We start from the raw sequence: 20,595 nt of genomic DNA on the forward strand, positions 1-20,595 counted from the left end.
TCTGCAGGGCCCAGGCTGGGGGTCTCCCTGACACCTGGCCAGGCTATGCCCTTCAGCTCCTAGTATCCTGCCCAGGGGGCTTTCGGTTGACCCTGTGTAACACTCGCCTTGTGCCGTGCCAGGGATCAGGACACCTTCCCTGCAGACTGAGGGTCGTGGGAAAGTCCGAGGTGCCCGCCCTCCAGAGCCTGCACTCCGAACCTCAGAGCCCAGCTGGCCCTGGGCTCTCATCTGCAGGAATGAGGTTGGCAAATTTCACCTCAAAGTCGGGTGCTGGTTTGGGAGGAGATGGTGGCACCCGGAGCCTCAGACCCACAGGCAGGTTGTTGGGCTGCTTGCTAAAACGGGCTGGAGAAAGAGGGAGACAGAGGCAGAGGTGTGATGTGGTTTAGCCATGTTTAATTCAACTTGCAGTGAACTCAGAGGGGCCCGAGCAGACATTCCTTTTGCTCCATAAAACCTGAACCAAGTCGCCCCATCCTTTCAAAGGGGTGGTCTGTTGGAGGCAGGGACTGCCCCAGCTGGAGTGGGGCCTGGGTGCCCTGCAATGTGGGTGCCATGTACGGAGCCTGGGGCTGCAGATGGGGCCACCGGCACCCACCGTGGGGCCCAGGCACAGGCGGGGGTCTTGAGGGCCACGTGGACAAGAGCATCAGGGCCGTGCATGCGTTCTGGAGCCTGGGGGTCGTGCAGGGGCCCCAGAGAGGGGCATGGTCTGCAGAAGCTGGCGGGGAATCAAACATAAAACAAACCCAGTGCTGCCCACTCACCCCTCCCTGGGCCCCCCGAACCCTGAGCTGTCTCCTAAGACACAAGAAGGAGCTGTTTCCGTCACCATGACAACTAAAAACAAAACATCTCAAAGTATAATCTTCCAATTGCTTAGAATTAATCAGTGCAAAGTGAGGTAAAGTGCCCAGTGTCACTGGGCAGGGCGGCTGCGTCACACAAGCCTGCGCCTCTTGGAGTCCCTCTCCGCGTCCCCCTCCTGGGCGTCCACCTCGCAGCCAAGTGGGGATACCAGGTTCAGCAGAGGGTCCTCGGAGGCCTGGCCGAAGAGTGCCAGCAGAAGGGCCACACCGAAGCCCGTGGCGCGCTCGCCCTGTGGGTGAAGACAGTGGAAACCTGTGCGGCCAAGCCCCCCACCCTAGCAAACCCGCCACCATGGGAGGGCTCTTGGACCAGGGCATCTGATCCCCCATGCACCCCACAGCCCCCTTCCCTGTCCTGTTCCACTCAAAGCCGGTGGAGGACGAGCTGTGGACACAGCCCTGGGTTCTCCTCCCCTCCCCTCTCCTGGCTCCTCGGGGAGGAAAAGGGTGAGACCAGGGCCCCTGGGCCTCCTGCCGAGGACAGGCGGGTTGGGAAGGACTGCACACAGCAGCCACACTGTTCCCAGGGACGAGGAGACCAGAGGTCAGGGGGGACCACAGCTGGCCGTGTGACCCTCACACAGAATGTTTCCGATGAGCTCAGCCTGTGCTCTGGAGCCAGAGAGGGGCTCTGGATGCAGGAGAGAGTGTGAGCAGCCAGACCCGTGGGGAGGGGCCAGCAAGGGAAGCAGAGTGGCTGGCCGGCCAAGGAAGGCCTAATGGTGGGGTGGGCAGGGGCACCCCCGGGGCCCAGACTCACGGCGTGCACGGGCGCGGCGATATCCAGGTGGACCCAGACCCCAGGCCAGTCGAAGCCGATGTGTGAGGCGATGAAGAGGCCAGCGCAGGAGCTGGGGCTGTTGTCCCGGTCCTGGGGTAGAAGGCAGTTGTAAGATCCACTGCAGCCATGGTGGGGGTGGCCACGGTGGACACCCTGCGCCCTCCTGACCCCCATCCTCAGCGACCACCTCTCCCAGTGTCTGCAAGAAGGGGCCTGGGGTGGAGGGCCCAGTGTGGAGAGCAGCAGAGAGGGTCCCCGTGGGCCTGGCAGCTGGGCTAGGGGGTCTGCCTTCACCCTGGGGGCAAAGGGGGAGCCAGCGATAGACCCAGTGGGGACTCCATAGCGGGGAGGATGCCCCAGTGCCTGCTGAATGGACATGCTGTGGGGAGACCAGTGAGAGCGCCATCCCCTTCCCTGATTTCTCCCCTCCCCTACTCAGAGCCCAGATCTGGGCCCTCACAGGGGGACCAAGGTCCACCCTGCTCCACACCTACCGCCACCGAGTTCTTCATGTCGGCCACGGCCGAGGTGAACTCGCTGAAGTGCAGCTCTGGGCAGTACACCAGCGGGTGCACCAGGTCCCCGCACTGTCGCCCGGCCTTCACACAGGCCGCCTCCCACTCGGCGCTGTTGGTGAGCACAGCCGCGTGGTACTTGCCTGTGGCGATGCCCTGGGCATGCGGGAGAGATGTAGAGAGCATCACCTGGCGGGTTGGGGGACACTGAGGACAGAAGAGGGGCTGACAGAAAACAAGGCAGAGAAAGAGACAGGGAAAGAGGGCCCCCACAGGGGCCCTGTGCCAGTGTTCCCTCCAAGGTCCATGGGCTCTGTGTGCCTGCACCCTCACAGACAAGCTCTGACCAGGTGATGAAGCAGAAGGGACAGTGGGGCCCACCTGAGCTCCGGTCAACGTGGCCACGTCCAGGATGATGTCGGCGCCCAGGTCCTTGCAGGCGTAGGACACGCCATCTGCCAGCACCAGCCTGCCCTCAGCATCCGTGTTGTTGATTTCCACAGTCCTGGGGACAGCAGACACCCCACTCAGAGCCCCTCCTCCCTGTCCTCAACTGCAATGCAGTGCCTAAAGGTTGGAAAGGGCTTGGCCCCCTAAGCTGGGGGGCAGTCCCCAGACCCCGTGGGCCCCTGACACCTCAAACAGGGACCCAGCCCCCATCGCAGGCACCCGGGGCTCTGGGACAGCACAGTGGCGTGGGTGCTATGAGGCAGGTGGGCGGGGTTGGCCTTACTTTCCAGAGTACAGCAGGTGGATGTCATCCGGCCTTGTGGCATTGGGCCCCACAGAGTTCTCAGCCAAGCAGAACACTGCATGGAGAGTGTCTTTGAAACCCTAGAGGCGGCAGACGAGTGGATAAGAAAGCTGTGGTATATGTACACAATGGAATATTACTCAGCCATCAAAAAGAATGCATTTGAATCAGTTATAATGAGATAGATGAAACTGGAGCCTATTATACAGAGCGAAGTAAGTCAGAAAGAAAAACAAATACACTATATTAACGCATATATATGGAATTTAGAAAAATGGTAACGATGACCCTATATGTGAGACAGCAAAAGAGACATAGATGTAAAGAACAGACTTTTGGATTCTGTGGGAGAAGGCGAGGGTGGGATGATTTGAGAGAATAGCATTGAAACATGTATACTATTATATGTGACATAGATTGCCAGTCTAGGTTCAATGCTTGAGAGAGGGTGCTCAGGGCTGGTGCATTGGGATGACCCTGATGAATGGGAGGGGGAGGGAGGTGGGAGGGAAGGTCAGGATGGGGAACACACGTACACCCATGGCTGATTCATGTCAATGCATGGCAAAAACCACTACAATATTGTAAAGTAATTAGCCTCCAATTAAAAACAAACAAACAAACAAAAACCCGGAGGGAAAAGGGCAGAGGCTCCAGTTATAGGCTGGGAGCATCAGGGGCAGGAAGGATGGTGACAGGCTGGAGCTCTCTGACACACAACAGAGAGACAGACAGATGGGTCCAAGGAGCAAAGATCACAGCCCCCTGCACTCCCCACCATCCTGGCGGTGGGCCCTAGAGCAGGGTCCCAACAGAGGCCAGGCGACGCAGCATGTACCCTAGAAGCGGAGCTGCCTGCTGGGTTCAAGTCTGTGCTCAGCTCCCGCCTCCTATCCATACAATGTGGTCAGCGGTCAGTGTCTAACCTCACAAACCTGCTGATCTTTAGCTTTTGAGGTAGGGCTTTTGACTTTGATGACCTTGACCCTTTGCTGTTTCCCTGTACCTACACTCAGGTTGAGTGCACTAAGTCCCTGGAGGCACAGTGACCGCCCCCCCCACCCCCCAGTGTCCCTCAGGGCAGCCACAGAAACCCCTGTGTGGGTGCCCCTTCTCATTCCCACGCTCACCACACTCGACTCTGACGTTAGCATCTGTTGGTCACTCTCACCTGAGACAATTACTGTGCTGTTGTTTGCCAAAAGGTGGGTTCCCACCTCTCTCCCTTGTACTGTTAGCAACTGGGAGGCCACTGTGAGGAGATGACTTGTTCCTCTTGGTATGAGCATGGACTCTTACTTCATTCTGTGAGTGATGACCCTCATTATATACTTTGGGGCTCAAATGGAGGCACATTCCTTTTCTTAAAAAATGAGTTACAAAGCAGGAGGAATCCGAGGACCACTTCCAACCACCAGCTGATGAACCAGCCTTAATTGCCAAGTGGTTCCTCGCCCATAGGAAGGGTCTACCTGCTGGGGCACCAGCCACCTGTCCAGATGCCAGGACAGACCCTCCATGCGCGCAGTCACCCCAAACCCATAGCTGAGACACCAGGCAGTGCAGCCGCCTGGGAATTTGGCTCCTATTATTGGACACTTTCCTGCGAGCCCTTCCCAGAGTGCCCCCCAGCCCCGGAGGCTGGGTATGTCCCTTGCATACTTGACGAGCTGATTAATGGAGTAGGTAGCAGGCCTGGCTGAATCTGGTCAGGTGGGCTGGGTGCTGCTGAATGGGGGCTGCATGACGCCCCCCAGTACAGTTGAGACACCCCCCGCCCAGCACCCCTTAGGCCGAGCCCCTCCTCCCCTCCAGCCTTTCTGCTCCCCTCGTGGGCGTGGCTGGGCAGAAATCATTTGCCAAGATCTTTTTGCTTTTGTTTTCTCTGGAAGTCTCCCCCTGGGGGTCATGCTGCTCAGGCTGTACCTTTGAGGAAGAGGGGCTTATGCTTGGTGACTGGAAGGGCTGGGCTTTTCAGAGTTACCTGAAGCAGCCATGCTGAGAGGTGAGCGGCCCTGGATGGCCAGGGCGCCCCATGCCTCTGCTCCATAAACATGCTCTACAGTGTCAAAGGGCAAACGTGGGGAACAGCCACGGCACTGCTTATGGACCAGGCCCCCAGCTCGGGAATTTGGCTCCAATTGTTGGGCTCTCTGAGGCCTGTGTGTTCTGGGTGGGGAGCACGGAGGCCTCTGGCTGCCCAGGTGTCTGGGCTCAGTGTGGCCACTCCTGGTATTCCAGGACAGACCCCAGACCTCTTCCACCAAACAGCAGCCAGCCCCTCCAAAGAACCCTGCCCTGAGTGCCAGAGCCCAGGGCTGAGCAGGCAGCCAGCCAGCTCCAAAGCACCCTTCCCATTCCGGTTGGGGCGGGAGGGGTCTTAGGACTTAGCGGAGGGCCCATGATGCCAGCGGGTGCCAGGCAGAGAGGTGACATGCCCGGGTGGGGTGACGCTCTTGGCGTGAGGAGCCCTGACTGAAGCAAGGAGCTCTGGGGGCCCCAGGGACCCGGCGCGGGAGTGTGGAGGGGGACGGTGCCAACCACGCAGACTCAGGGGGTTCTGGGGAGGAGAACCAGGGAGGAAGTCAGGGCCCCCCTCACCTGCTTGACGGCAGCTCTGAAGGCCCCCAGGACAGCTGCGGCGCCCCCGCAGTCCCTCTTCATCCCTGGCATGGTGGTCTGTGGGGGCAGGAAGGGGCGAGAGAGAGGTGAGTGGATGCTGACACCCCAGCAACAGTGCTCTCCACTCCAGTCCCCACACCAGGGCCCCAGAGGCACAGGAGCTGGCGCCAAGTCACCTGAGTGCCTACAGAACCCAGGAAACGCCACTAGTCACCCAGGGATCCTCCAGAAGCAATGAGAAGCCAGAGTCAAATTTACCAGGTTGGGGACGCACGTCCAGCTTGAGCAGAGCTTTGGGGGTTACTGAACAGAACTGTGTGAGGTTCAGTGGGGACTTCCAGAGTGGCCTGGGTCAGAGGCTGAGCTGTGCCCAAGTCAGCCTGGGGGTCTGTCTGCAGTTCCTCCGTGTCACGACCTTGACCACCCATCCAGGTTAATGTGAGCTCTTCCCAAATGTCATTAGTCACTGTGATACCATCAATCCCACTCCTGCCCCAAGGGCACTTGCCACCTGTCTGCATTCACGTTTCCTGGGTGACGGGGTCTAGTGAGGGAGTCGCTGGAGACCGAGGGGCCCTCTTGCCATAGAAGTAAACACCATTTCCTGTACACTAGTTGAGAGCAGCTAAGCACTTTTACGGTTTATGGGCTCCCGATGCTAATTGACAGGCTCATATTTTAAATTAACAACAGGTCATCGGATGTAAGGATTCGGGACCAAAATGTACCAATTTTTCTGAGCCCTTATTGGATTACACGAGCTGAGAGTTTTAATGGAAAGTATTTTTAGATATAAACTGAGCTGTTTTTACAATTAAGTTGAGCAAAAATGACTCAGCTAGCACTATTGGAAATAAGCTGTTTTGACCTAACCTGCGAGAAACCACGAGATTGTTTAAATGGAATAACGGGGCCTCAAACTGAGAATCAAACCTCCTGCAGGATGGCCACATGGAAAATGGCTGAAGATGGCCACTGAATCCCTGTGTCCCTGGACACAGAACAAATGTCGCACCACCAACACAGCTCCATAGACTGAGTCAGCCTCGTGGATCCCACCTGACATTCCTGTTTTTATAAAAGAAACTATTTCCACAGGAACGCTTTCATCACTGTTGGGTTGCTGTTTGTACCGATGGGGCAGTGGCGACCTGGGGCCTGTGGGAACTGGTGGTCACTGGGTTAATTTCCAGGCCTTTAGGAGACAAGGTGGTGCCAATTTCACTCAAGTCTTCTTGCTGAAGCAGTGAAATGATTAGCTTTTTAAAAACCTCAACCGTAGAGAAGAGTCATTCCCAACACTGTCTTGGTGGCATGGAAGGGGTAGGGGAGGTCCTGTGCTTGCTCCCTGATGCCCGGCGCTCGGTTGTGGTCAGGCAGCTGGAGCCCAAGCAAGAGTGGGCACCAAGTCCTGAGCTCAGTGAGCCTGTGCTCTCCCACTACCACTGTCCTGGAGGTGGGGTGGGGGGAACCACTGACAGACTCTGGGGATCCAGATGCAGGTATATGCAGACATTTTCTCAAAAATGGCCAGAGTGAGCCTCTCACCTCCAGGACAGCTGGCATTACTTGGTAAAACTGGAGCTTTCAAGCAAAAAAAAAAAAAATCAGGGTTTTGGAAAACTTGTATCTGCTTCCATGATGGCAACCTAATACTCAACTTCCTACATGAGATAGATGATGATATTAATAAATGTAACTTTTTAAAATATTGTATACTGAAAAGCGTTAAAATCTGGAGGTACGGCATAACTCTTTAAACAGTGTTTTCCAAATAGCTCATATGTGATATCATAAAACCATGCATTCAGACTTCAGGATGGACCCACAGATTTCAATGTGGCAGAGCTCACAGGCGTGGCTTCAGATCCCCTGTTATAACTTACCTTTTAAAAACTCCCACTTGTTGAGTTTTGGTGTAACAGCAAAGAAGAAGGTCCTGAGTTACCTGAAGAAGGTATTAAAATGCTTCTCCTTTTTCTAACTGCTGAAGGACTGGGGCCAGATTTTCTTTTTTATATTTCAACTAAAACATATCGCAACAGACTAAATGCAGAAGCAGATGTGTGATCACAGCTGTTGTCCACTATGGCAGACAGTAAAGAGAGCTGCAGAAATGTAAAATGGTACCACTCTTCTGGTTAATTTCTTTTTTTCATTTTGGAAAATACAGTCCTATTCATAAGACTGCATTATTTACAGTGGCATGCAATGGGGTCATATTGGTCTTTTTAATGAATTAATAACTATCTTTAAATTTTCCCAATTTTAATTTCTAGTAGACAGCTAGCAGACATCGCCCTTATAAATAAAATCTCTTTTGAGATCAGTATTTTTTAAGAGTGGAAGAAGTCCTGAGATGAACACATCTGAGGCCCCTTAATTCACACTGATCCTGATTTGCCTTGAAAATCTCTGAAAACAGCCAGGACTGTTCCTGCAAAATTGGGAGAGGGTGCCACCAGCAAAATGACTAACCCTCAGGAAGCCTTGCTTCTCACTCCACCCTCTAACAAGCCAACGTCTGAATGAGCCCACAGATCCATCCCCCAAAATGCAGCTGCTAATGGGGCAAGAGCCCCTGTCAAGGGTGGGGGAGGAGGGTCAACACCAGGTGTTAAGAATTTAAGAACAATAATAAACCAACTAAAAGCTGAGTTAGATCAGAAAGAATGCTGATCACTGAAGAACTGATGCTTTCAAATTGTGGGGCTGGAGAAAACTCTTGGGTGTCCATTGGACTACAAGGAGATCTAACCAGTCAATCCTAAAGAAAATCAACCCTGAATATTCATTGGAAGGGCTAATGCTGAAGCTCGGATATTTTGGCCACTTGATGCGAAGAGCCGGCTCATTGGAAAAGACCCTGATGCTAGGAAAGATTGAAGGTAGGAGGAGAAGGGGACGACAGAAGATGAGATGGTTCGAAGGCATCACTGACTCAATGGACATGAATATGAGCAAACTCCAGGAAATAGTGGAGAACAGAGGTGCCTGGCGTGCTGCAGTCCCTGGGGTCACAAAGAGTTGGACATGACTTAGCAGCTGAACAGCAACAAAAGCTTGTTTGCTTGTTGTCATCAGTGGTAAAAGAATTCCTCCAGAAGAAACCCTGTTGTTGGTTGAAGTGAGTCCTTACCACATAAATAAAAACTTCAGACCTGCCTGTCTTAATTCCTCCTCCTTCCAGAAACATTATCCTACGTGGACACTAATCACCGCCAGGGGCACAGACTCCTCAAGGCACTCTGGTTCTGAGGCAGGCAGGCTCTGGAGGTGGCTGGTGTCCACGGCACCTCTGACAGTGAGTTCCTGCCTTCGGATGGCGGATTCGGCGTAAACACCGGGAGCAGTGAGCCCTGCTGCTGCCCACAGTCTAGGGGAACCACCTGGGTTGTGCTGTGTAAGACATTTTTACTCCACAGACATTTGAAAGTTACTGGGGTCCATCTCAAAGAACCAGAAACACGGACACTGATGATTTGGGGAGTTTCTTGGGAAGTGGGGTCTTTTTTGGTCTCTGCCGAGGGACCCTTCTGTTAGAGACTTTCCCTGAGTGTATCAGTTGCTTCATGTGACAGAAAGTCTTCAAAATTAAAGTTAATTGTGCTCTTTTGGCGGAGAAGGCAATGGCACCCCACTCCAGTACTCTTGCTGGAAAATCCCATGGCCGGAGGAGCCTGGTGGGCTGCGGTCCATGGGGTCACTAAGAGTCGGACACGACTGAGCGACTTCACTTTCCCTTTTCACTTTCATGCACTGGAGAAGGAAATGGCAACCCACTCCAGTGTTCTTGCCTGGAGAATCCCAGGGACGGGGGAGCCTGGTGGGCTGCCGTCTATGGGGTCGCACAGAGTCAGACACGACTGAAGCGACTTAGCAGCAGCAGCAGCGGTGCTCTTTTGGATCAACTACAGCGCAGAGACTGACACACCTGGCATGTCCATCTAGCGAGCAGAAACACGTGAAGAAGACCAGTGTGAAAGAGCCACCGACACTGGCCGAACTGAAGGCTGGACGGCAGGGCTGTGATGCTGGTGTACGCCACCACAGGAGAATGACGTGGAGGTGTCAGCTTTTTTGTCAGAAATTACTCAATGCTATTTATAAGTGTTAACCGATGGCTGTTTTCTTTACCTGTACTATAATACTCATAATATTTTACTGCAGATGGTCACAAAGACAGTGGGCATCACCCTAGGACCTTTTCCTCTTCTCCAGATTTTCTGTCCTGACTCAGTGCAGGCGTGAACGGTCTGCCCCTTGGAGGGGACGGGGCCCCGGGTCCTCCCTCCTGGATGCCCCAACAACTTGCTCTTTCCTCCGACACCTGAGAAGGGGCCGCCCTTCCCCCCCACGTCCCCCCAGCCCTGGTCCTGCACCTCACCTTTCCCTTCATGCTGAGACCCCCGGTATCATAGACGATGCCCTTGCCAACCCAAGCGATGGTCTGGGTGGCTCCGTCTGGGGTGTGGCTGAGGACGGCCAGGGCCGGGGGATGGATGGCAGCTTTGCCAACACCATAGATTCCTAGGGAAAGCATAGGACTCGTCAGTGAGGGCTCAGGCTGGGCCAAGTGGAGGACTCCTGGGAGTCCCCCAGAAATACTGCTCTCCCCACAAACAGCTGCTGGCCTGTGGGTGTTCCTCTGGGCCACAGAGCCTGGCCATGTGAACCAAGTTCCCCGCCCTCTCCTGCCCCTGGCTGCTGTGGGATTGGGGGATGCAATTGAGTTCTGTGTGAAGTAGTGTTAGGCAAGAAGACTCGCTGAGAAAAAAAAAAAAAAATTGTATCATTCCCAGAAAGCAGTGAACAGGACTGCAAAATGAAGAGATTTTGGATAATGCTTCAAGGCCGTTCCAGCCCCACTCACCCCCCCCATCACTGACCCCTCCATGCACTCAGCAGGCGCCTCCCTTTCCCGGCTCACCCCAGCTGCTGCCTTGCTGTCAGTTTACACGCCCCAACTTCTTGAGAAAACCATGGCTTGCTGTGGGCAGAGGTCACACCTCAAGGTACCCTGATAATCTAACCGAACAACTGTAGCAACCAGGACAAGAGCCAGTAATGGCTGCCTGACAAACTCCTACTCATCCTGCAAGACCTGCTGCAAATGTCACCTCCTCTGTGAAGCGTTCCCTGACAGAACTGCCTCCAGCTGCAACTGGCTTACATGACTGTGACAGGCAGCTCGAACAAGCCCCCACGGATCCCCTCTGGGCATTCATGATCATGTGGGTCCTCTCCTCTCCCCTATAAGGGCAGGACGGCGTGTCTCAGTTTCTTGGGACGTGGCAGGAATCGTCCAAGAGGAGGTTACAGAAACAAGGCCTCTGGCTTGTGTGCTCTTTCTTGTCTCTTGCTCAGAGACCTCAATCTGAGAGCAGCAGCTGCCACGTTGCAAGCTGCTCAAGGACAGGCTCACACGACAAGGAGCAGCCGGCTAGGTCTCTGATGGCAGGGTCATGAGTGAGACTTGCTGGGAGCCCGTCTTGGGCCCCAGTTGAGCCTTCAGGTGACCGCAGCCCCAGTTAACACAGGTATCACGGCCTGGAGAGACCCTGGGCCGGATCCAGCTAAGTCACACCCAGTTCCCCACCCACAGACCTGCACTGGAAGGACCGTGCTGCTCTCAGCTGCTGCCTTTTGGGGTAACTGGTTTTGCAGCCACAGATAACAACCACAGTGACCTTCCCAACCCTGTTCTAGTTGTCACTGCGCCTTGGTGCCTGGGAGGTGGGAAGGATGGGCCTGGCAGTCAGGGAGGGCTCTCTGAAGAGGTGGTCTGTGAGATCATACTGGGCGAGAGTATCCCAGGGAGAAAGAGCCATGAGAGCAGGTCTTGATGAGGATATGAGCTTGCGTATTCGAGGAACAGAAAGGCCCTGCTGGGCTGGCCTGGGGAGCAGGAGAGCAGCACGGGGGAGGCTGCAGAGGGGGCGGACGGGGAAGGACTTGGACCCTGTGGCTTCCAGGATCTGAATCAGGATCTGAATCGCTGCCTCCTCTTTCCCCCGGGGATGAGCTGCTTCCCAGGGTCTGGCCTGGGGGCTGGACACAGGCTGGTTTCCTGTGGGGTGAAGCTTGGGACAGCACAACATATGGCCTGGCAGCCCCCCAGCCCCCCAAGTACCCCAGGCCTCTGCTGAGGCCAGGACCCTGGAGGACTGGCCCCCACCCACCTCCAAATCCTCTCGCCTTCAGCTCCTCATCCCGGATAACGGTTGGGACGATCCCCAGTTCTTTTCCAACTTTCTTAATCTCCTGGATGCGTTCATGGAAAAAACAACAACATACAACACGTGAAGATGGCTTAAAATGAGGGTGAGGCCAGGGACGGGGGTGAGCAGATGCCTTGTGGTGGGAGAGGGGTGGGCCGGGAAGCTGAAGCCCTGACTCTCGGCTCTAAGCATGATTAAACCCAGGAGAGGAGGTTTAATCACCTCCAAACTCTGCGATTTCCTGTGGCTCATGGCTCGAGTCCTGCATGGGGGCCTCAAGGAGGAGGCTGTGTCCTCCCTCCAACCCCGGCTGAGGACCGGGGGCCCCTCGGCTCCGGGTGGATGGCAGGACTCTGTCTGCAGCAGCCCATGGCTTCCCCAGATGAGGTGCAGAGACTGTGGACCATCCCCTGGCAGCCCTGGGATTCCTGACTGTCCCTGGGGTCGATCAACACCATCCCACCCCAGCGGACCCCAGGGCCACGAACCTCAAGGAAGGTGTCTGTGTTCATCTCATTGCAGGGTGTGTCCACGATTCGGGCTGCCAGCCGCACGCCTTCTGTGGCACTTGTTAAACACTAGGAGAAACAAAAGGCTGTCACTGGGGTCCTGGCACAAGGTGGAAAGTGTCCCTCATTGCCAACAGCCAGGACCCACAAGTGTCAGAGGCACACATCTCCCAGGGAAGGCTGGGCAACGAGAGCAGGTGGAAGGGAAGCAAGAATTGTACCCATGACCCCAGCTGTCTACAGAAAGACCCCTATGGCTGCAGAACCATAGAGTAGCCCTTTGGCCTAGCATCCTCTCCTGATTTACATGGGGCCCTCCTTGCTTTCTGAGCCTCGTCTCCTGTTCTGCCCCTTACTCTGGTGGTGGGTGGCCTCCTGCCTAGCCCTGAGTGCACACCTCATCCAGCCTCTGCCAACCCCATCCCCCTCTCCCAGGAGGAGGTGATACCCTCTGTTATGGGAGTCTGAAGCCCTGACCACCAGGGGAGGGTATCAGGAGGGTTTGGGGAGGTGCTCAGGCTTCAGTGAGGTCAAGAGGGTGGGACCCCATGATGGGATTAGTGTCCTTGTAAGAAAAGGACGCAGCTGCAGAAGCCACCCTGATCTGGGATGGCTAGGCTCTGAGATGGCCAGCCTTTGGCAGTCTGAGAAACAAGCACCTGTGGGTTAAACCCCTGTTGAGGGGCTGCTGTCATGGTTGCCCAGGCAGACCAAACACCTTTGCTTCTCTAGCCAGGGTCCCAGACACCCTTCGAGGTACTTCTCTCAAAGGCCACATGCTCCAGGAGCCTCTTGGAGCCTTGCAATGGAGAAAAGGCCCCTGGACCCGCTGGGGAGGCGTTTTTCTCATGTGGGCCCCATGGGAGTATCCCAGACCCTCACCCTTCTTCCTGGGCACCTGATGCGACACTGCTCTGGCCACAGGGCAAGAAGGGCAGGACACAGACAGCTGCACCTTGTGCAGAGGGCATGCTCATGTCTCTCTCCCCTCAAAGCTTCTGCCAAGAGCTCCCATGTACCTGACTCAGCCCTGATGCTCAGCTCTGCCTCCCTGCTCTGTCCCACCTGGCCCCCCAGCATCCGTCCCAGGGCCTGGTTGCCTTAAGAGAGAAATGGAGTGTGGGTTTGGCAGGGATGTGGACAGCGTCCAGTTTCTTGTTGCCTCTTCCAGGCCCACAGGAGTGGGGAGGCCAGCTCTGGGTCCCTAACAACAGCCCAGTCCCCTGCATGTTCCCAGGTAGTTAACCCCTAAACCTCAGAGGCAGACACTTGACAGCTCAGATCTGAGGCGTGCCATGTGGTCCCCACAGCCTGGCAGCAGGCCCTCCCCAGGAAGGGTGAGGGTCCCCACCTGTGGGCATCAGAGACCCTTGGCTGCTGTCTGGGGAGTGTATCAGCACCCTGAGGGTTGTCTCAAGGGAGGCAGGATGCCGGCCTCATGACCCTGTGAACGCAGGGCTCCTCCACGCAACGCAGCAGTGGCTCAGGTGAGAGGGCGCACCTCACTGTGCCTTGATCGCGTCAGAAAGCAGCATCATTCACTCACTCATTCATTCACCCACGTCTATGTGAGCACCTGCCGTGCACCGGGCTCCACACTAGACTCTGAATCCAAAGAGGCCCAAGGACGTGAGTCCAGCAGAGACTCACAACATTAAATGTGACGGAGGAGGAGGGTATGAGAGGCCACAGGGACCCAGGTGGGAGGGAAAGGCCACACGCGGCGTCAGAACCTCACACTTACGATCCCAGACGGGAGGAAAAGACGGCTGATGGATGGCAGCTGTGGTTAAGGCCCGGGTCTACCCCTTGCTGGTGTGGCTGCGCTCAATCACTTAGTGTCTCTGAGCCTCAGCTTGTTCAGCTCTCAAGCGGGGATAAACATACCCATCTCATGGGCAGTTGTGGAAATCAGGTGTTTGTACACAGGTGTGCTCAGAGCAGAGCCCGACATCTGACAAGCACCCATGAAGCACTGGTCATGACGTGGTGGAAAGCGGGAACCAGAGCGGGGCATCTTGAGGCAGCCAGGCCATTAGGAGGCTGCTGCCTGGTCCCAGAGAACCAGGCAGGAACCGTAGGATGGGTGGGGTGTCAGAGCCAGGGAGACTCACCAGCTCACTGGTTCTATCACACACAAGAGAACTAATATGCACGGGACCAAGTCCCCCCACTCTGGAGGTGGGCATGGGGCTCCCACACCAGTGAGAGGCACAGAGGCTAAACTCAGATGTACAATCTCAAGTGAGGATGTCTCTCAGCTGGCAGGTGGGAAGGGTGTGGGGAGGAGAGAGGGTTCCAGGTGGGTGGGGGCCCTTCAAGGAAGGATGACAAGTGCTCTAGTCTGGCACGTTTGGCCCCTAGAAGACAACGTCAGGAAGGGGATGGGCGAACTCCACGCTGGTGAGCTGAGTGAGGAAGGGAGTTAAGACAGGCCAAGCAATCAGACCATGTTATTAAAGGTTTGAAGAGCAAGGTGGTGAGATAGTGGATGAGGGGGTGCTAACAGGGCCTGAGAGAGTGAAGTGTGAGGGAGCAGAAAGGACCACCTGAGTCTGGCATTTGGAAGGGGGGCTGCAGGTGGGAGGGTGAGATCATAGCCACAGGTCTGGGAGGGTCACCTGGCAGTCAGCCCACACATGGACTCAAAGCTGGAAATTACCTCCAGCCTTGCCTCGCTTCAAAAGGATTATTCGAAGGACCAAATGAAATAACATATGTAAAAGCGCACCATAAAGGGTAATGTGATATATACACGGGCGGGATTATTAGTATTAAAACACGAAAGCGCCTGGTGCGAGGTAGGTGCTCATAAACACTGGCTGAATGGAATTGAATCCTGAGAACAAGACCACCTTGTGGGAGGGAGCCTGTGGCCTGGCTTTGGAAAGGCCCCGGGGGCCTGCTCTCTCCAGCAGCAGCAGCCCTGTCCTGTCCTCCCAGGGAGTGTGGGGGAGAGAGCACTGCCCAAGCTGGCGGGTGGAGGGGGCACGGTCTGAGCTTCTAGACACCCACTTGCAAAGTGGACACTTCCACTGGCCCGTTGTCTTGTCCAACCAGGAAAAACTCCACCGTGACGGTCTTCTTCTCTGTGCGCCGAGATGCCCCTGAGCGGTGGGTGAAGAGGGGGAAAGCGCGGGCCAGGGCGCAGGCGGAGGCGAAGGCGTCAGACCGCTCACAGACCATCTGCAGCACCAGAGAGCAGAGCTGTGGTGAGGGGAGCGGAGCGGGGGAGGGGACCCCGGGGTCGCCCCATGGGAGCCCCTGTCAGGAAGTGCTTGGGCCCCACAGCCGGGTCAGAGGTCACGGTGGAAACAATCTGGCCAGAGATGCCCCAGCAGGGCCTGCATCCCAGGGGCCTTCCCCGGAACCATGGTCCCATGATGGGAGAAAGAAAATGTCAGCCGCCAGATGTGGTCCACCGCCTCCCGAGACCCGACAGCCGGACGTGCAGGGCCGCACGGTGGATGTGGGCTCAGGAGGTCTGGGTCGGAGTCTCAGATCTGCCACCTACATTGGTCTGGGGTGCTTACGTCTCTGGGACCTCAGTTTCCCTGTCTGTAAAGCAGGGGTGGCAATGTCCAGCCGTGGACCAACGTCCACTTCTGAAGATACTGTGGCCAGAGTGCTCTGCGGTCCCAAGACTGAGCCGTGGGAGACACAGATCATGGCCAGTACGGCCAGCACACTGCACACAACCGGCAGCCCGGGTGGGGCGGGTGTGGGGCCAGCCTCTCAGGAGCACTCACCAGAATACACCGATGGGTCCCCGGCGGCAGGCAGGTCCGCACCAGGCGGGTGATGAAGTGGGCAGCCGAGGGGCTGTTGTGGCGGCTCACCCTGGAGGGCAGGGCGGCCACGGTGGCATAGTTCAGGTACAGGGGACAGCTGTCCGTGGGGTTGGGGTTGAGCGTGCTTAGCGCGGCCTGCCAGAGCTGGATCAGAAGGGGAGACACAAGACAGACACCAGGCTTCAAACGGCTGCCTGCCAGGAGCACTGCGTGTGGACACCGGCATTGCTCACTAAAATGGGCACTTTTGCAGCTTCCCTGGCACCCTGGATCCCTAATTAAGACGTGTCACATCTCACTAGATAAGCGCGTGTGCGTCTGCTGGCACACGTCCACCCTCGTGGGATTAAGCACTGGAGACTTAAACGGCCAGTTTGGGGGCTGCTTTGCCACAAAGGCACTGGGGTGAGACCAGTCAGGCAGGGGTCTTGGAAAGGGGCAGGCGTCACCACCACGAGGGTTCCGGAAGGAGGGTTCGGAAGGCGGCGTCAGGGCCCCTCGAGGGCACTTCCTTCGCACCTAGTGGGCTCTGCCAGCTCTGCCCACGAGCCTGCGGCCCGGGTGGGTGCAGGGCATGAGTGGCTTCCGGGCGAGGCTGCTGGACGGGAGCCAACGCCTCGGGTTCTCGGGAGGCGGGCGGCCCCGGGCCTCGCCGGCAGGCCTAGTCCGCCAGGCACACCCGGCCGGCTGACTGGCGGGCTGGGGGCGCCGGGCGGCCGAGGCGGGGCCTCCGCGGCCTCTCCGCTGGCCCAGCCCCGCCCGGGCTCTGCTGGCCGGCGGGGCGGCGCATGGCGGCCGGCGCGGCCCGCTCACCTCCTCGGTGACCCGGGGCTGCAGCTTCCCGCGGACGTGGCTCCAGGGCACGCGGTGCAGGTGGTGCAGTTGGCCCAGCAGCAGCAGCGGCCGGCTCTGCGGGTCCGCGTCCCCGGCGCTGGCCTGGAACTGCAGGCCCACGTTCGCCATCTTCGCCGGCCCGCGCCCCCCGCCCCGGCCGCCGCGCCCGCCGCGCCCGCCGCGCTCGGGCTCCCGCTCCGGCCGGGCCTCGGCACCGCCCCAGCCCTGCCCGGCCGCCGGCCCCGCCTCCCCCGCCGCTCCGGGCCGCTCGCGAGACGTGCAGGGCCCGCCCGGGGCGCGAGGGGGCGCCGGGCCGGCGGGGCGGAGGGCAGGCCCCAGCCCAGAGCGGGCCCCGAGTTCCGCCAGGCCCCAGACCGCGCGGGGCAGGCCTGGCCCGACCAGGCCCTGTCCCCGGCAGGCCCCAGGTCCTGCTAGGCCTCAGATCGCCGCAGGCCGGCTCACCCCGGCCCTGATCTCCTGGTCCTCCCGCTGCCAGGGAGGAAGCACTGCACTTCCGGGATGGGGCCCCGGCCTTGGCAGGCTGCCAGTGGACCCTGGTGGCTCTGACCTCCAGCGGGTCCTGAGTAGATGCGGGCCCAACGTCAAGTCTGCCCCAGCCCTGTCCACCAGACCAGAGTCTCGGTGAGGCCTGAGCCAGCCCAGCCCCAAGGACAGGCGCGCCCCGCCCCTGGGTCTCTGAGCCGTGGTGGTGGTCCAGGGGAACCCGCCCCACTCTTCTCCCCACCACACGCTGTCAGTTTGGACTGGCTTGGGGATTCTTGGACTCCACGGTCCCCTCTCCTCACTCAGTGAGTTCCTTAACCTTTCTCAGACCCCCACTATTTGCTGGGCACTGACCTTGATGTGAGAGGGCATGGGGGTCTGGATTTCCATCCAGGTCGCTGCTTCTGGGATGGCCAATTATAAAGCCAGGCATCACCCATGGGTGTGTGTGTGGGGCCTGTCCAGCCCACCCTGGGCTGAAAGCTGTCCCTGCAGCCTACCACTCACTTAGGGAGAGAGGAAGGGTACCTGGTAGCTTACAAGACCCCTGAGCCCACCTCACTGAGGATCTAAGGCTAGTGGAGGGCCCCTGGACTGGGCTGGCGGACCTGGATGAAGCTAGCAGGCGTCTGGTGGATAGTGGGTATGTCCAGCTCCCGGCTTAGATACGAGGGTCGCTGGGTAAGGACGCAGTTGAGGAAGCTCCTCCACCAGGAGTCATTTAAAAAATCCTGTTGCCCCATGGTGTCCACATCCTCATTGCTCAAGGGCCCCTTGTTGGCACCCCTCTCTGTAACCTCAGCTAGTTCCATGCAGCCATCCTCATATTTAGAATTTCCTCGTCATAACCAACTTTAAAGAACAGCAAAGCCAACTGTCTAGCGTGGCAGCCAAGGCCGCTGACCTCCCAGCGTGTCCCCGACTCCATGAACTGCCACCCACCCTCAAGCCACACTCTCATCTTCCCTGTCTGCTCCCTCCATGTCTGTCCCTGGGCTTTGAGCCATGGCCCCAAGCATCGCCCTGGACTAGAGCTCCAGCCTTCTGAAGGTAGGCCTTTGTGTCTGCCTTTTTCTCCAGGGCCTTGGCACTCAGTTTCTGAACTAGTGTAAGGAATTCCTTCGAAACCCTCAGCTTTCCCGACACAAAAGTCGGTGCTAATTGGATCCTATTTTCCTCAAAAGATTTTACAGCAGCTGAATGTTTTCACACATTTGTAAAGGGTATGAAGAGCATGTACGAGGATCTCTCACTCTTGTTTGCAAATACACTGCAGACAGGCAGTTGGCCCTCTGCAGGGGAGTTGATTTCCTAGAAGGTGAGGGACATAAGCCCTGCCCAAATGGGTGAAACAGGACTTACAGGCTAACAAGACAGACCCAGTGTCCATAGGGCTCTGGAACCAGAGCTCAGAGACTAGGGAACAGGAAGGGCATGGGGCGGGGGGTGGGGTGGGGAGGGAACATGGGGAGTCTGATTCAATCCACAGACTTTTGCAAACTGAGGGAGGATCCAAGCCACGTTTTAGAAAGCCGGATCTGGCAGTTTTTGTGTACAGGGAGTTGGAGGGGGAGAGAAACTGTTGGTAGAGAGAGCACTTTCCCTTTAGAATTCTTCTATATTTAAGAATACACTGAATAACCCCCATGGCCCCAAGAAAGGGTGAACAAGATGATTCAATCTAACCAACATTTATTGAACACTTATGTACACAATGCAAGAGAAAATGGGAGACGCTTGTTAGAAGCAGATATTCCTGATTCTGGTTTTAAGCCACTCCTGAATTGAAGAAATCCAAACTAAACAGACACTGAGGAATGACTCCATTTCACATGCCTGCCAATTTCCTCAAGATGCTGCTTGTGACAGATGTAACTATATTCCAGGAAAGTACTTTCCCCCTTTTCAATGTGGACTTTGCAGACTTCAACATAAATAAGGCAGGCCCCACTTTGTTTAGATAAGTTTTTATGAAGGTATTAATCCATGGCTTAGTATATACTTCACTGTCAATGAAAAATTCACCTAAATTTAATTTTCTTAAAAAAATGAAAATTTAAAACAACTTACCAGGCTCTTTAATGCAACCCAAGAAGTAACTCATGTTTCTGACGACTTGAAACTGATTCCAAACTCAACTGCGTCTTCAAACTTAATTTAGGAATTGAGGAAAAGACTAAAAACTTCTGGAAGAAATCAGAATAAAGTTCCCAGGACATATTAGGAAGATTTTGGTACAGGTCACATTCTAAAACATTTTTTGTTGTTGTTGTTCTCATTAGTTATGTATTTTTTATACATTTGTAGTTGTTCAGTTGCTAAGTCATGTCTGATTTTCTGCAACCCCTGACTACAGGAACCCCAGGCTTCACTGTCCTTCACTATCTCTCTGAGTTTGCTCAAATTCATGTCCATTGAGTCAGTGATGCCATCCAACCATCTCATCCTCTGTCACCCACTTCTTCTCTTAACCTCAATCTTTCCTAGCATCACAGTCTTTTCCAATGTAGGGCATATATGTCAATCCCAATTTCCCAATCTATCCCAACCCTCCTCTCCACCTTGATATCCATACCTTTGTTCTCTATGTCTGTGTCTGTATTTCTCCTTTGCAAATAAGTTCATCTAGACCATAGAACATATTTCTTTAGTCATATCATATTAGATGGCTCTCAGTGTATGACATGTGCATTTTTGTGTTAATTTCATGCCAGAGTATCTACATAAAATCAAAATATATAACTATCAGTTCTGAAGAGCTTCAGGCCAGATCAGGCATTGGGGGTGGTGTGTGTGTGTGTGTGTGTGTGTGTGTGTCTTGAAGGCAGATGTGGGGCATTCTGGAACCACTGTGGCTCCCATGGCTGCACATACAGTGTGCCTTGAGATGTATGCTAAGCCCTGGCATTTGGACTTGACCTTGTGGCCACTGAAAGCCAGTGAATGTGCCTCAGTCAGGATCAACCTGAAGTCAAAGGAGGGCTTGTTCCTGGCTGAGAATGGCCTGCTACTTCCTATGCCCAGAGGACATGGAGGGAGGCTTAGCTCCAACCACTCTCCACGGGGCAGGTGGCCTGGAAGTGACCCCCATCCAAGAAAGGCGGTGGGAGACCTGTTCACGACCTCCCCAAAGGCTGTCTGTATCCAGTGTGTGCCCTTCATCACCACGCCTGGAGCTCCGGGAGCCTCCCT

General features: G+C 56.0%; 1 protein-coding gene across 1 annotated transcript; it reads right to left on the reverse strand.

Moving 5' to 3' along the window:
- Nucleotides 1-379: 379 nt before the first annotated feature.
- Nucleotides 380-17,082, reverse strand: NPEPL1 (aminopeptidase like 1). Its single transcript, NM_001034297.1, has 12 exons — nt 16,879-17,082; nt 16,024-16,209; nt 15,290-15,460; nt 12,254-12,343; nt 11,727-11,808; nt 9,932-10,074; nt 5,524-5,601; nt 2,902-3,002; nt 2,550-2,673; nt 2,148-2,324; nt 1,633-1,743; nt 380-1,102 (listed from the first exon to the last, which is right to left on the reverse strand). The coding sequence occupies exons 1-12, from the start codon at nt 17,026-17,028 to the stop codon at nt 944-946; spliced, it is 1,572 nt and encodes a 523-aa protein (NP_001029469.1). The 5' UTR covers nt 17,029-17,082; the 3' UTR covers nt 380-943.
- Nucleotides 17,083-20,595: the final 3,513 nt, after the last annotated feature.

This window comes from Bos taurus, chromosome 13 (genome assembly GCF_002263795.3).
Source record: "Bos taurus isolate L1 Dominette 01449 registration number 42190680 breed Hereford chromosome 13, ARS-UCD2.0, whole genome shotgun sequence".
NCBI classification, from domain to species: Eukaryota; Metazoa; Chordata; class Mammalia; order Artiodactyla; family Bovidae; genus Bos; species Bos taurus.

Excerpts from the sequence above, each read along its gene's own strand:
- NPEPL1 (NM_001034297.1), bottom strand. The coding sequence starts at position 17,028 with ATGGCGAACGTGGGCCTGCAGTTCCAGGCCAGCGCCGGGGACGCGGAC. Across the intron at positions 5,602-9,931 it reads GTCTCAGCATGAAGGGAAAG|ACCACCATGCCAGGGATGAA; the intron begins GTGAGGTGCAGG and ends CTGCCCCCACAG. Across the intron at positions 3,003-5,523 it reads TCAGAGCTGCCGTCAAGCAG|GGTTTCAAAGACACTCTCCA; the intron begins GTGAGGGGGGCC and ends TGCCGCCTCTAG.